The sequence below is a fragment of the Acomys russatus genome, chromosome 4 (assembly GCF_903995435.1).
Source record: "Acomys russatus chromosome 4, mAcoRus1.1, whole genome shotgun sequence".
Taxonomy (NCBI): Eukaryota; Metazoa; Chordata; class Mammalia; order Rodentia; family Muridae; genus Acomys; species Acomys russatus.
The window spans coordinates 61,582,734-61,598,376 of NC_067140.1; the positions used below are offsets into that span (position 1 = coordinate 61,582,734).

The 15,643-nt window shown below is 45.7% G+C and overlaps 1 protein-coding gene across 1 annotated transcript in view; it reads right to left on the reverse strand.

Annotated features, from left to right (window-relative positions):
- The window catches only part of Fbn1 (fibrillin 1), a 207,471-nt gene extending 192,295 nt beyond the window's left edge, over nucleotides 1-15,176 (reverse strand). Inside the window, 2 exon segments of the mRNA XM_051144536.1 lie at nucleotides 14,213-14,535; nucleotides 15,092-15,176. Coding sequence (XP_051000493.1) covers nucleotides 14,213-14,376 — 164 coding nt within the window. The 5' untranslated portion in view covers nucleotides 14,377-14,535; nucleotides 15,092-15,176.
- Nucleotides 15,177-15,643: the final 467 nt, after the last annotated feature.

Consider the following 15,643-nt stretch of genomic DNA (forward strand, 5'->3'; position numbering starts at 1 on the left):
CCCAGACCAGAAATGACAACAGGCCACCCCAATCATCTCCGACAATTGACCAGAATAACCAGTATGTCTATGAATTTCAACAATCCAGTGGCCAAAAAGTAAAGATGATGCTCACCAGATGGAGACGCCAAGAAAAAAACAGCTGGACCAGACCTGTGCAAGTCTGTGCACGTTGGCCATGATTCATTTTTACATGCACACTCTATTTTTCTTATTGATGAATCCATTTGTGATGGTTTGAATTAAAAACGGCCCTCATTGGCCCATAAGAAGTGGCATTATTAGGAGGTATGGCCTTGCCAGAGGAAGTGTGTCACTGTGTAAATAGGCTTTTAGATTTCAGAAGTTCAAACCAGGCCCAGTGTGTCACATTTCTCTTCCTGCTGCCTGTGGATCTAGACGTAGAACTCTTAGCTCCTTCTCCAGCACCATGTCTGCCCACGTGCTGCCATGCTTCCCGCCATGATGATAGTGGACTAAACCTCTAACACTGTAAGCCAGCCCCAGTTAAATGCTTTCTTTATAAGAGTTGCCGTGGGCATGGTGTCTCTTCACAGCAATAGAAACCCTAACTAAGACAATAATTTTTTTTAAAGAATTTATTTATTATTATGTATACAGTGTTATTCTTGCATGTACACCTGCACGCCAGAAGAGGGCATCAGATCTCATTATAGATGGCTGTGAGCCACCGTATGGTTGCTGGGAATTGAACTCAGGACCTCTGGAAGAGCAGTCAGTGCTCTTAACCTCTGAGCCGTCTCTCCAGCCCCAAGACAATAATTTATTTTTTAAAAACATAAATGAGAAGATAAGGCAGCCTGAGCTCAAACACACCTAGAGTCTTGCTTTCAAATGCTCAACCATGTCTACATTGCTTACAAAAGGATAAAATGACTTGCATATTCTTGTGGGAGTCCTGAAAGAAAATTCAAAAATTTAAAGGAGATGCTTATTTTTATTTTAGTTTCATTTTTCTCCTTCAAGTTAGTGAAGCACAGGAAACACTCATATTTGCTCTTACATTTTTGATTTTTTTTTAAATAAACAATTGTCATTTGGCTACCTACAATAGTATTCTATCCACCTTCATCACCACAGCTGGACATGCCAGGCTAGGTACTAGGAACATGGCCTGTACCGTGTCATTAAATCTTGGGACAACACAAAAAGGTGCATGCTATAATCTTGTTTACAAGGTAATAAGTGAGGCTTACAGAGGTCAAGCCACTTGTCTGAGGTTTCCTCCTGGTAGGTGGTGGAGCCAGGATCTGACCCAAGCATGTCTCTCCCCACATCTCTAAGCTTCCCTGACAGCAGGGCCGATGGTGATTAGTGCTCATTGAAAATGACTCCTCTATCTTTTAAAATATAGTCCCACAAGCAATACCACTCTACCCCATTGCCCACAACCAGGGCTCCAACAGGAAACAGTGTGAAGTAATTATAGCATAACCCCCAGCCACCAGCTCTGGGGTTTTATGACTGAACTGTCGAATCACTCCTAGCCAGCTCTGCAGGAAATGTTGAGACACTTTCTCAGATTCCAGCTAAAACGTCAACTGTGTGGCCTTGGGGAGTAGAGAGCTCACAGGGTGGTAATGGGATATAAAATTTGCAAACTTGAGGTCAGTGGCCTAAACTCTCGGGTGTGAAACGGCAGCAGTCCGCGGGAGATTAAAAACTACTTGCGGACTTGAAGCGTGCATGCCAAGGGCTCCCCTTGCCTGGCACTTGACCACATCATCCCTGACTTTACCCATCAGCGCAGAGAAAGACATCTAAGTGACAGGTCTGCCCAGAATCATTGAAAAGAAAAGAAAACTATCAACTGCTTGAGAGGTGTGTTCGTTCTGAGAGTTGAGGATTCGGTCCAACTCAAACACAGCTAATGCTCAATAAACAGTTGTCATTAAAATTAAGCAGATGTTCTCCAAAATGATAGGGTGGGTGGGTGGGGGGAGCAGTTGTAGAAGAAAATTTAAGCATTCAAAAAATGTTTTCATCTTGGCACATTTACCTCACAGATTCTAACTGTATAAATCAGTAATTTGATAACTGAGTAAGCAAGTTATAAAGGAAAAGATTGCACTTAACTATGATCCAGACTTCTCTTAGCCCATGCCAGATCCCTGACTCCCTCACCTACCGATTAAAAATATGGGGGAGGGGTGGGGAAACAGAGGGATGAGTGACTCCCTAAGACAACTCTTACTTTCCCTTTATCTAGCTCCCTCCCTGATACTTTTACTAAGTCGGGCTTCTTTAGAAAACTCTCATTCCTCCCAAGACCACCTAAAGGAGCCTTTCAGTGTCAAGCCAGGTAAAAGTAACTATCTAAAAACTACTGCACAGTACTCTCCCACCAAGTGTCACCTAGTGAGACACTGATCTTACTACCCAAGACCAAAAGAAGGAAGGAAGGAAGGAGAAAGGAAGGAAGAAAGGAAGGCAGGCATCACAGTTGGGCATAGCACTAGGAAGGCAGAGGCAAGGGGATGGCTGGCAAGTTCAAGGCCAGCCTGGTCTACATAGTAAGACGTGGTTTGCAGAAAGAGAGAGCAGGAAAGAGAGAGTAGGAGGGCATGTGGGGAGAAAAGAAGGAAGGAGACTGCTTGCTGTGTGTGAGGTTTGCTCATGTTCAGAGCATAGAAGACCTGAAGACGCAAGTCAGCTCTCCGGGATATGAACACCAAGAGACATGATGCACTCAGTACCCAACACTCTGCTTCCACGTAAGTCAGATCTGCGCCTCTGTGTTCTACAGCTGTGAAATAAAGAAGAAAATACGTACCACAAGCACTTCTTAATGGCCTTTCTCTGGGCCTTGGTTAGCATCTAAAAACTTCTAAAATCCATCTCTCTATAAACATAGTATCTCACTAGCACCACTAGGAAAGCCTTTTAAGGTAATTCCCAAACGTGCTAAGGAGTCAGATTAGCAGTTAAGAGCGCCTACTGCAGAGATCCCAGTCTGCTTCCCAGCACCGGTATCATGTGGCTCACAGGATCTGATGCCCTCTTTCGAGCTATTCAGGCACCTGCATTCACATGTACACAGCCACATTTATAAATAGATAATTAAAAACAAAATAAATCTTTATAAAGCTATTCCTAAAGACGCAACCCATGCAGTCTTACAGGTCAGCACTGAGAGGACAGCTAGCTGTGGACGCGAGCCCGTTGCCCACAGTTGTATTTACACAACACCACGTTCACAGGTGTGTAATCAGCAACGGGCTACCCTGCCTTCCCACTGCACTCCTCTGGGTGTTTTATGGAATCTTTTCTGTCTTGGACCAACTCTCCTTCCGAAATCCTAAAGAAACTGAAGGCCACAGTCACCACCAGGAGTGAGGACAAGCTTATGGAAACTCAGCACCTGTCTGTCCAGCCCCAGCCCTTAGCTGGAAAGGAACTTATTCCAGAACTTTCTCCTCCAGCCTCTCTCAGCTTTTCCCCTTCCCTCTTGTAACAAAACCTTACTTGTATTTTTCTTTCAGGAGAGTCCAAGTCTCCCACGTAAATAGACTTCCTTATTACTTAGGATGTATTTATTTTTCTTAATTTTCAAACTCTAATGCTTCTATTCGCTCCGTTTTGTTTGTAGCTGAAGCTATAAAGTTGCTTTAGAAAGATGAGCTGATGAGAGTGTAGATGATGACGTAAAGGAAGGAAAAGGCAGACCCAGGCTCAGCAGCAGTGATGCAGTCCCAGCACTGGCCTGGTGTGGCCATTTTCCTTACTGTTGGCTTCGGCCTCTGCCTAGGACTATGGGCCTGTCACCACACACTCTACCTGGAAAAGCCAGTGCAGGAGGGTCATGAGTTCAAAGGCAGCCTGGATTGCATAGTGATAATTTGTCTTTAAAAAAAAAAAAAAAAAAAGTGAAAGAGGAAGAAATAGAGGAACAAAGATGGCGACAAAAGGGGGGAAAAAGCAAAAAAGAAAATCATCTCTGGAAATAAGCTCTTTATTAACATAGAGATTGTCATAAAATTCAGCAACAGACCAAGTATATCCATAGGGCTGACATAAATCCTGTCTGCCAACACCAGTGTCATAATGGCAGTACTATATTTGGAATTCGATGTGTATATTTGAATGTAAATATGACTGATGGTTTAGGAATTCACAGCCCTTCAAAATGCTGACCCAAATCACTTGTCTAATGGGGCCGTTCTCCCACCCTGCCTGCTCTGTCTGGAGTACATTTCTGGCTGGGAATGGTGGAGATGCGGAATTTTTCCTCTCTCCCTTCTGCTCTGAGGGGGCTTGAGTAAACATACTTAGTGATAACTTCAACGAAAATACCACTTAAGTTGAGAAAGTTGCAAAGTCACAGGAAACTTAGAGCCAGATCTGCTGCAGAGGAGAAGTCGCACATGCCAAGCCTGACTGCAGCCCTGATCTGGTTTTCTTCCGTGGCAAGGTGGTGACTCCCTTTAGGACAAGCATGGCGCATGCAGTTCAGCTTCTTGACAGCATCAGCTCCGACTGGCAGCTGCAGCCCTGCTGCTGGCTGTTGTTTACAGCCCCGCTTCCAAAATCAAAACATACGCATAGCCAAAATGGGATGGATTACCCAACAGAAAAAAAAAAAAAATGAGGCTAGAAAAAGAAATTGAAGGTAAAATCCCACATAAAAGCAAGGCTGATGATGCTGGATACATAATAGACCAGAGTGGGCTGGGCAGTGTTAGTGCATGCGTTTAGTTCCAGCACTTGGGAGGCAGAGGGAAGAGGATGTCTGAATTTGAAGTCAGCCTGATCTATAAAGTGAGTTCCAGGACAACCAGAATACATGGAGAAACCCTGCCTTCAGAAACCAAAGAAGAAAAACAGACAGAGTGGCTGCAAGTGAATTTCATAACTCTAAAGAGGGGAGGGTGTGATTGCTATAGTGCTCATACGTGAATAAATGTGCCGGGTCATTGACTGTACTCTCATTTCCGGTGCCCATGTGTGCTTTTCAGTGGGGAGCTGTGCAAGAAGCAAAAGCATTGCTCCTAAAACTGATCCGATAGAACTGTGCTGACATGCTATTCGTGGAGCATTCTTACTCTGACGTCACACAGCAAAATACAATGGCACATTCACATCTTCATCCTCAGCGGAAAACAAAGCAGGCTGGACTAGGTCATGCTGGAATTAAAAGTTAAAAATATTGGATTCTCCCCCATCAAAGGCGCATTGCTTCCCTCTGCTCACTAGTGTCTACGTGTGGTCACAAGAGTTCCTCTTTAACCTACAGAGACGCACTGCTCCTCACATGCACACACAGAATCTGTCATCCAAACCCTTGAATCTGCACAACGCCTGGGAGCTCCATGGAATTCCCAGTCATATAATTCCAGGCTAAGGTTGAAGAGCATCTAGTGGCTTCCGTGTTTATGCTCATGTGAAATCCTGTGTAAAGGTGCCTGGCTTTGTTTCTGGGGAGATCATGCAGCCAGGACACTGATGGAGGACAGGCTGAGATCACAAGGAAGTGAGCTGAGGAACTCAAGCCAACTCTGGGAGGGCATGAGCCCATTCAAGGCCAGCCAGCCTGCAGCCATTTGAGTCACCTGACATTCAAGATACGGGGCTCCAACATGCCACCAAGGAAAAGCCCCAACAGACTCAGCCTTGAGCGAGGCCTAGCAGCTGCATCAGGGTCTCAGTTTTCTCAGTGACAAAAACAGACTGAATAGCATCATCCTAAAGGGGCATCCCAGGCAGGGAAGTACAGGAGAGAGATTTAGAGCCCAAGAAATCCTAACCAGAGCCCAATGTCTTTAGTTCTGTGTAGATAAATCACAGCAAGGTAAACAGGGCTGTGGGTCTGTATTTACACAGACGCATCCTGCTATCACTCACCCAGGCCAACAGACACCACGGGGAGTGGGCACACGAGTCCTTGTCTAAATTCCTGACCCACAGAACTGTGAAGTCGTAAAGTTGTTCAGAGCGACTTCCTACATAGCAAAATATAGCCACCGTATTAATGAGACTCCGTGTCTTGTGGTAGTGGGGCGCCCAGGGTATCTGGTGCCCTCTTCTCAGAAATGGGCTATGACATTTTCATGTGTGAGCTATTTAATTTATATGTAGGTAGGAACCTTCTAGATGGCCCCCTCTCCTTGGTCTCATCCCACAGATTGTTCAGGCATAACACCTGTGTTGTGGCTGGGGCAATCTGAGCCTCGTCTTCATCAATATCGACTCCCCAGCCTTTGCTCAGGCCACTGTCTACTCTGTTTTTTTTTTTTTTTAAATAATGAATGTGCATTCCTTTTAATTTTTTTTTAAAGATTTATTTATTTATTTACTTATTATGGATAGTGTTTCACCTGCATGTACACCTCCAGGCCAGAAGAGGGCACCAAGTCTCAGGCTAGATGGTTGTGAGCCACCATGTGGTTGCTGGGAATTGAACTCAGGACCTTTGGAAGAGCAGACAGACAGTGCTCTTAACCTCTGAGCCACCTCTCCAGCCCCACTGTCTACTCTGAGTGAACCCCTAAACTCCCTGCCTCTGGCCCCCCTTCACTAACCACACAGCTCTCACACTGCTGCCTCTGTAACACGGGGCTGATCCTGCTGCCACCTTGGAGCCCTCATCATCATCCCCTTTCACGGCAGTCAGGAGGCGATGGTCCTGCTGGCCCGTCTCCTGCCCTTACAGCATCATCTGTGTGCGGAGCCTCACGAGGCAGCCAACCTAGCCCTCGCTGAACAGGGCCAGTGGATCATGCAGCACAATCCCTGCCTGCTGTGCCCAGTGCCCCTCCCCCATCCCAAATACTTCACATCCTCATCACCTTATGGCTTTTCCCCCTTATGTCACCTTTCCCCTTTATGTCAACTTTCTGTTCCCTCCATCCTTTAATTTATATAATCGGTCTTGCCCAGTCAGACAATCACAACTGGTCCATATCTGACAATCTACAAGCATCTGCTGACACCTACCCATGACCAATCCCTAAAGATCCTTAGAGAAATGAAGCACACGAGGCATCTCCCTCTCTGCCTGGTTCTCAGTCGTAGGAGACAGCCACCTTGCAGAAGCTTTATCTCTTGTTCTGCTACACCATTTGAGTGTTGCAAAGAGCAGCAACATCAGGGCTATGGGTCTAAAACTTCATTCTCAGGCCCAGTGTGGTCCACGGTCTGCAGACCCAGTGAGCTTTTACTGTGAAGTCCTTTCTGATTAATTTCTTTCCCGTGGTGCCTCTGTTGGCTTGTAACAGATACACCTCCAACCAGTACTGAGTTGCCCCCACAGGAGAGCGTTCTAGGGAAAGAAGGCACCAAGAGGATTGAGGAAAGACATTTCCTAGCTATAAAATTTAATTTAGCCAAGAAGCAACAAAATATTAAGTTAAGAGTTCTATGAAGCCAGGTTTCCTAACTCGAGTTGATTTCCCTGGGGTAATGGCTGGAAACTCTACATTCTTTGGGGTTTTTTTCCAACCTGTTAAATGTGCAAAGATGTTTAATCTCCCTAGTAAGGACGTGTGTATTAAGGAATTAATAATATTAGCGTATGATTGTCATAGATGCATCAAAGCTTGCTATTTTAACAATAATTGCTTCATGTTAATATAAAAAATGGCTTGAGTTGACAGGTAAGCAATTGAAAAAAAAAAAAGAAAGAATGAAAGAATGAGACAGACAGAAAGAAGGAAAGGAAAAAGAAAGAGAGAAGCAAATAATTAAATAGTTGATCTTTTCCAGCAAAGAATGTAAGATATATGTCAGTCAGCCTTCCTGGAAAGAGATGTGTGCTGCAAAACTCTCCTTGAGAGATACTTGTTCCATAGAATTTGAAGAGAAGAGATTCTGGATGATAAATTAATACATAACACTCTCAGGTCAAGGGCTGGAGAGTGTAGAGGTGTGTGTGTGTGTGTGTGTGTGTGTGTGTGTGTGTGTGTGTGATGGTTACTACACCTTAGGAAAAAATGCAAGTTCTAATATTAAAATATAACGCATGCACCATCCAAGGACCCTGGTGGCCCTGACATCTTATGATTCTTCCTATTTTATTAATGTCTCTCTGAAGTCTCAGAAAAGTTGTTATTTAACTGAGTAATAAGATTAACTATACTTAGGATTTCTGAACTATTACTAAAGAATATTAGAAAATTTTAAGTGGATCTTCACCGATATCTTAGGCCCACACTTTATATCTTAGCCCACTGATGCAAGAAGTCGACGCCATACCTAAAATTAATTTTAAGAACTTGGTTATTAAGACTTTACTTATGCTTGCCAGGAGGAATGGACAGATCAAATGGTCATCTCCTATAAACACTGTGTGGATCGGATGAAACACTATACACAGCACATACGGAGGGCAGTTCCTGCACATAAACGCCTTCTAAGCATTGCCTCATAGACCGTTACTGCACAGGGTCCTAAGTCACTGCCTAGAGATACGGTGTTTTTACTTTATAATGTGGGGAAATGGGTACATGCTTAATAGAAACTAACCTTCACATTTTAAGTGTTGATCCGCCCCCCCCCCCGCCCCCCACTCTTCCAGGGTGACCAATATAATTCTCTCAAAACCCTTGGCAGGATTTATCAGTGCTTCATCAAACCAAGGATCATTTATGCTGCAGCAGTTGTTTAGCCTAACAGCAGACTCTGGTTTTGGCTGCTTTTCTGTTAGTGGGTTTGGTCTTCTGTAAACTAGGAAGCCCCTCCAAGCCACGTGCTACCCATCTGTGGTGTCCCACTGCACTGAGTAAAGGCTGGTGCTCAGCCAAGCCTTCCAGAGTTAGAGATGCTTTGAAACCTGTTGAATGGTATCAGTGGTAAACTGCTTACGATTTAACTCTTGCCTTTGATGATTTTACAAACTAATGGGAAAGAAAACCAAGTCTAGAGGCTAGAGAGAGAGAGAGAGAGACCTCGCACAGTAAAGTGGGGACTTTGGTTCCATCTCTAGCTCCAACTTAAAAAGCTAGACAGGTAGTGCATACCTGTAATCCCCGGCATTGGGAGACAGACAGACAATTGGTTCCCTGGTGCTTGCTGGCCAGTCAGTCTAGTCTAGTCAGAGACCTCCAACCCCAGGAGAAACCTGCCTTCAAAACACAAAGCACCTCTGGCCCCCCATATACATGTCCAAATATGTACCGGTTCTCTCTCTCTCTCTCTCTCTCTCTCTCTCTCTCTCTCTCTCTCTCTCTCTCTCTCTCTCTCTCTCTCTCTCTCTCTCTCTCTCTCTCTCTCTCTCTCACACACACACACACACACACACACACACATCACATCACATGTATACCTGCACTCATAAGAACACACACATCCACATATATAACCACAAAAGAGACAATTGGGTTTTTTGTTGTTGTTTTGTTTTTCGAGACAGGGTCTCTCTGTATAGCCTTGGCTGTCCTCAAGTCACTTTTGTAGACCAGGCTGGCCTTGAACTCACAGCAATCCAGCTGCCTCTGCCTCCTGAGTGCTGAGATTAAAGGTGTGCACCACCACGCCCAGCCAAGACAATTGCATTTTAATAAGCATGAAAAATAAATAAATGTTCATAGACTTTCTACGTCAGGCTTGATCTATTATTCATTTCAGCTTGCTCAAAGAATATTATTAAAGTAAGCCCATTTACTGGGCCGTGTCTAGAATCAAAGAAATTGTTAATATAGTTTACTTCTCTTCCAAAAACAAGCATTCACATTGAAAACAGAAGCTAAAGCTCCCAGATTGCCGGGATGTATATATTAATTGTTTAGCATTTTTGTTTGTGTAGTTATAGGATATTAGTATAATGCTATAGTTTTTAACAAAGGAATAATCCAATATTATTTAAATTTCCAGTTAAACTTGAAGGTGTGTCTATACTTCCATTCTCTTCCACTCTCCAATCACAATACTGTATGTTGGTGTGTGTTTTATTCATTTATATCCTCAACAGCTTACTCATTAGCCGGACATGGTGGCTCACGCCTTTAATCCCAGCACTCGGGAGGCAGATGCAGGCAGATCGCTGTGAGTTCGAGGCCAGCCTGGTTTACAAAGTGAGTCTAGGGCAGCCAAGGCTACACAGAGAAGCTCTGTCTCGAAAAACCAAACAAAAAACAAAAAAACAAAAACAAAAAACAGCTTACTTATTTCTCTAAATTCTCTGTTGTTCCCTAAAGGCATAGATGAAAAAGTCAAGTAAATATTTCATCCCTTTTCATTTTAAATGTGGAATTACATAAACCTTCTGCTTAAGAAAATAGGTTTTTAAAATCATGTCCCAATATATTAGCTTCCTCTTCTCATTAATGTGAAGACAAAAGATGTCATTGTCTGGGACTCCCCTACATGTAACTGGGAGATGTGTGACTCCAAATGAGCCCTAAAGTTGTCGTTGTGAGTCAAACAGGGTTTTCCAAAGTCTCTGTTCTCCCCACAAATGGTGTTAAAACCACACTTCTGTAATTAATCCCTGGCGTTTGCTGTCACATAATCTACCCTGGCTGTGAGCTGTTCCATATGTGTTTGTGTCATAGTAAGAACTCTGGACAATGTAAACAAATAAGCAAAGACCAAAAAGAATCATGAGAAGAGTGACAAACTTTGTAAAACACAATGGGACTCCTGTGCCTGTCAACCTGTCAGCCTGTCAGCCTGTCAGCCTGCCAGCCTGCCAGCCTGTCAACCCATGAACCAGCAGCAAGGACATAAGACTCCTTCCCTATTACTGAATACTTGGGAAAAGAAATTTCAGTCTAGGGAATGTTTCCCTTTGACATGAAACTGTAATATTTCCTTATTTGGGCGCTAAAACAATAAAGCAAGTATAAAGAAAGGCACATAGCTACTGCACTCTAACTAGAGTTGGTTTGTTGTTATTATTGTTGTTGTGGTGGTGGTAGTGGTGGCGGTGGTGGTGGTGTGTGTATTACTGAGCCACCTTCCACTTTTGCCACAGTGTTAAAATTTAGCTGAGAAAAGTTCTTCTGAACTGAAATGTAGACAGTTATGACTGCATTATTTCTCATCAGGTTATTTCACACATGTTCAGCAATAGTCAGGCAAAGGAAAACTACTGTATGCATTTACTATTTGAAAATTATTTTTAAGCTCACAAACTTTGGGCAAGTGAGATGGCTCTCAGCAGTGAAGACGTCAACCAGCCAGTATGACAACCTGGATTCGATACCCAAAACCTAATAACAGAGTGAAATACTCAATGCCTACAAGTTGTCCTCTGGCAACACACACACACACACACACACACACACACACACACACACACACACACACCGTTGCCTACATAATACAATAAATAAGAGTAATGTAAAAATAAATAAACATGAAAATGCTCACTAGAAATCTGAGGAAAACATAGTTTTTGCAGAGTGAATGGGGACCACATTGATTCCATCTTTTTAAATTAAAAAAAAAAAGGAAATTTTCCTGTAAAAGTAGAAAATTGGCAAGTTACTCCAAGAAACCATAGCCGCCTGCCATGGGAGGTAAGAGAGAAGACAGACTAGGGTAGCACACCTAGTCTTCAAATCGAGGAATCTGACAGGAAAAGAACACAGGACTTCAGGCCAACACCTGTCACATCAGAGGTGGTGGGCGTAGGAGATCAACCACCACATGCCAGATATCGGGGCATGAATATTAGTGAGGTGTCAAAAATCACCACCTCCACCTTACATCAGCCTCAGGGGCTACAGACCACCTTCATTTCAGAAACCCAGCGTGTCCATCAAAATAGCACACAGGTGTCAGCAGAGTCAGAGGTTAGCTTTGAACTAGACAGCACTTTATTGAACACAAATACAAACCTTAAGTTAGAACTGGGCCAACGTAGCATGCTCCTGGGCTGACTTACACAGCAGGGCACGGCCGAAAGACTCATCACGTGAGATTGTAATGGCGGTGAGTTGAGAGACAGTTCAAAATCAGCATCAGAATGGGAGTGTTTAGAATCTGTGCGAAAACTTTGATTCAGCAGCTCTGCTTGTTTTACTTTGTGCCACATATAAGCTTATGCATATATGTAAGTATACAGAAAGATGTTAATAGCAAAAGATTTATTATGAGCTCAAGAACCCGCACTTAGGACCTGCTCCGCCATACTATGGGAATCTACAAACCAAGAGAACACAAGTTAAAAGATGGATACACTGAAGATATGTAAAAAGTGAAGGCTCACATTGTATACAGTACATCCACATAGTAAAACACATGTGCATATACACATGTTCATATATATTAATACATGTATTACCTGCATATATGTAACACATATGTGGATATGTATATAAGTCCATAATTTTGTTAGAAAAAATATATAAGTGAAGTATCTGAAAAGTAGGAGGGAAATACTTTTAATTGTGTATCCTTTAAAATTATTTTAACCTCAGCCATACATAGAAATAGACATAGAAAACACAATAGCTAGGGATACTGGTAATGGCTGTTCTACTGATACTGTGTGTTAAAAAAAAAAAAAGATTTATAAAAACTGCAATGGGACAGGGACTGTGAGAGATGAGACGTTACGAGGAGAAGTACAGGGAAGTAACTCTACAATCATAAGCGCGTGTAAAACCCAACGTAAATAAGCAGAAAAGGGAAGGACTCTGCTGGTAAGGCTGTCTCCTCTCAAGAGATATAGCAAAACTCTGGCTTTAAGACTTGTCATGTGTGTGTGTGTGTGTGTGTGTGTGTGTGTGTCTGTCTGTCTGTCTGTCTGTGTGTATACAGACACATATATTATATATATATGCATTTATGTTTGCATATATATGAGCAATGACATCACAATAGACACTAAGATGATTCTGTGCAGCAGAAATATACTTCTGAAAGACGTGCAGAAGCAAACAAAGCCCTCTTGAGAACATGTTAAAGATCAGCTTTTCCACCCATTTACGGAACTCTTCCTGTGCCTTGCACATAGGGCAACTGTTGTCTGATGCTTGGTCGGGATCAGTAGATTGTATTGACAAAGTTGTTGGGATTCTGGCTCTGTTTCTCACCAAGATCAAGATAGAACTGATCTTTAGCTATTTTCTGGGATCAAACAACCACAAACATTTTATCACCGCCTAAGGGATAACACAGCACTGATACTCATCTGGTCCCTCGTCCAGAGAAGGACCCAAAAACTGTCCCATACACCCCGTTTTTGCTTCTTGAGCTGAAGCCATACAAACATGAGAACAAGAGATTCACTGTATAGACAACACAGCGCACAAGAACAAACAAAAATACAATGACAACTTTCTTGTGTCATCCTGGACCATGTAATCAAGTTACAGGATTACTGGGGAGGGGTAGGGAGAGCACCCTGGGAAGGACAAGAAACGTCATCATATGCATTACCTGGCATCAATGAGCAGGCTTTTCCAAAGGACAGAAGAGTGGCCACTTGGGAATCCTACTGCTTTTAACACTGGCTCGAACTTAATCTCAGAGGATGGTCCTTTTTAAGAGTTTAAAAAAAAAATTTTAAAGGAACTATTTCCGTTCTCCTTAAGCTCCGGAAGCTGCCAACCCTTAGACAGCCAACCTGCCTGATTTAAATCATTCCCGCTGCAACACTAAGGGCCTGGGAAACGGACGGTACAAGGATTTTCCAAGTAGACGCCACATTATTAACACCCGTCCAGGGCCAGCCACAGCGACATTGCTCCAGCCGTCATATGCAGAGCTCGTCCTGCCCAGACACTAATTCTCAAAAACCTTTGCCCTGCAGGGTAGACATCAGAAAGGGAGTGTACGGCACTGATGTTCGTGAGCGTGCCTTAGGAGAGGACCATCTCCTGACCACACGTCTCATCTCATCTGTGGGGTCTTCCTTTCCTCATAGCTCCTAAACCGCCGCCGATGCCCACATAGAAAAGCATTTCTCCCTGCACACTACCGGAATTGGTCTGCAGCAAAAGCAGTGGACTTCACCCTTTCTCTGGGTCTCAGCTCCTCCCCTTCTTCCACAAGGAGCCCTTTTCGCCTCCCCAAATCTGCCTCAACAATGGGCCAGGATTCCCTCCAGCCAGGACCTCTCCTCTGGGGCAGGAACAAGGTGCTTTATCCTAACAAGAGTTAATGGCACTTCCAGGCTGCCCCTCCCCAGGAGGTCTCACCCAGGGTACTCTATCGGCCAGAACTGGCCCTGTCAGTTGCCTTGACTCTTAAAAATCCCGAGAAGGGCGAGGTGAGGCACACCGAGGCAGCAGAGCGCTTCCCTTACCCTTTCAGAGCATCGTGTCCTCCGCCGCCTCTTCTCTTGGCCCGGTTGGCTCTAGTCTCCTTCACGTTCCCAGCCTCCGGATTGGCGTCCGCCCCATGGCTCGTGTAGGACTCGAGGAGCAGGGTGAACGCCAGTGCGACCTCCAGCAGCCCTCCTCGCCGCATGGTGCCGCCGGCCGCCACTCGCCCCGCCGCCGCTGCCGCCGCGCCTCCCAGCGCCCCGCGCCTCCGGGGTCCTGCTGTCCCGCTGTCTTGCCGCAGGGAGGTCCTGGCCTGGTTCCTACTGCTTTCTTCTCCAGGCGCTGCTCCCACTTCGGGCAGCCCCTGCCCTGCAACACAGACAAGTCCCGAAGGGGGGTTGGGGGGGGAGACACTCAGGGCTCTGGGATGCTGAAGCTCGCAGTCCCCAAGCCGAGCCCAGCCTGCGCGCCGCCTGCGCGTGGCGCAGTTACTCGGGTGAGCGTGGACTGCTGGGTCCCAGTTGGCTGCAGAGCGGGAGCCTGGCGACTGGCAACCACGGACCCAGCGGCCTCGCGGCTCCAAGTACCGCGTCTCCAGGGAGCCCAGGCGTCCCGCAAGCCGGCTGCCTACACTGTCTGAATGGCATTGGTTGCGCCCGATAGGGGCTGACGACCCCAGCTCCCCAAACAGGGTCCTCTCAACCCAGACACCCGGCCGTGGCCACCCCCGCCAGTCCCCGGCATCCGACGTGGAGCAGGGCACCGCAGTCCCGGGTCCTGCAGCTGTCAGGAAGAGAGGGCCAGCTGCAGATGCTCGAGACAACCCCTCACCCTGCCCGGCCTCCTGCCCTCGGTGACACGCAAACGGCCCTCCAGACCCCGGCTGCTCCCAATCCCTGGAGGGACCCCGAGAGACCCACTGGACTAGCGGCTCGGACTCCCAGGCGGCGGTGGCTGCTCTGCTCCGCAGCTGTCCCAGCCTTGGCCGCCTGTGGCACCCACAGTCTCTGCCCCAACTCTGCGGCCCCCTCCTTTCCCACCTCTTCAAGTATCGTCCGCGCAGCGGTTTCTCGCGAGAGAAATACTTTTTTTAAAAAAGAAAAAGAAAAAGAAAATGACACACCTCCCCCCATTACCACCCCACCCCCGGCCCCATCTATCCTCCCTTTCCACTCCCCTCTGCCAGCCACCGCCCGGGACCAGGGCCTCCCTCACTCTCAGGATCAGAGCCCTGGGAGGAGGCGGAGGTGATCCAGTCCTGCCGGCCTGGGATATTCCGTTCCGGCGTGGAGAAGAGAGGGGATGGAAAGAGAGAGTAGCAGTTTAGACCTTTCTGCAGCTGAGAAGTCTAGACCTGAAATCAGAAGCGTGGAGAATTGTGCCACCTGCACCGTGAACGTGTGCTGGACATCTTGGCCACCGAGGCCCTGGAGACCCTGCCCAGAAAGAGGCTCTGTAGCAGTTCGTGGTCC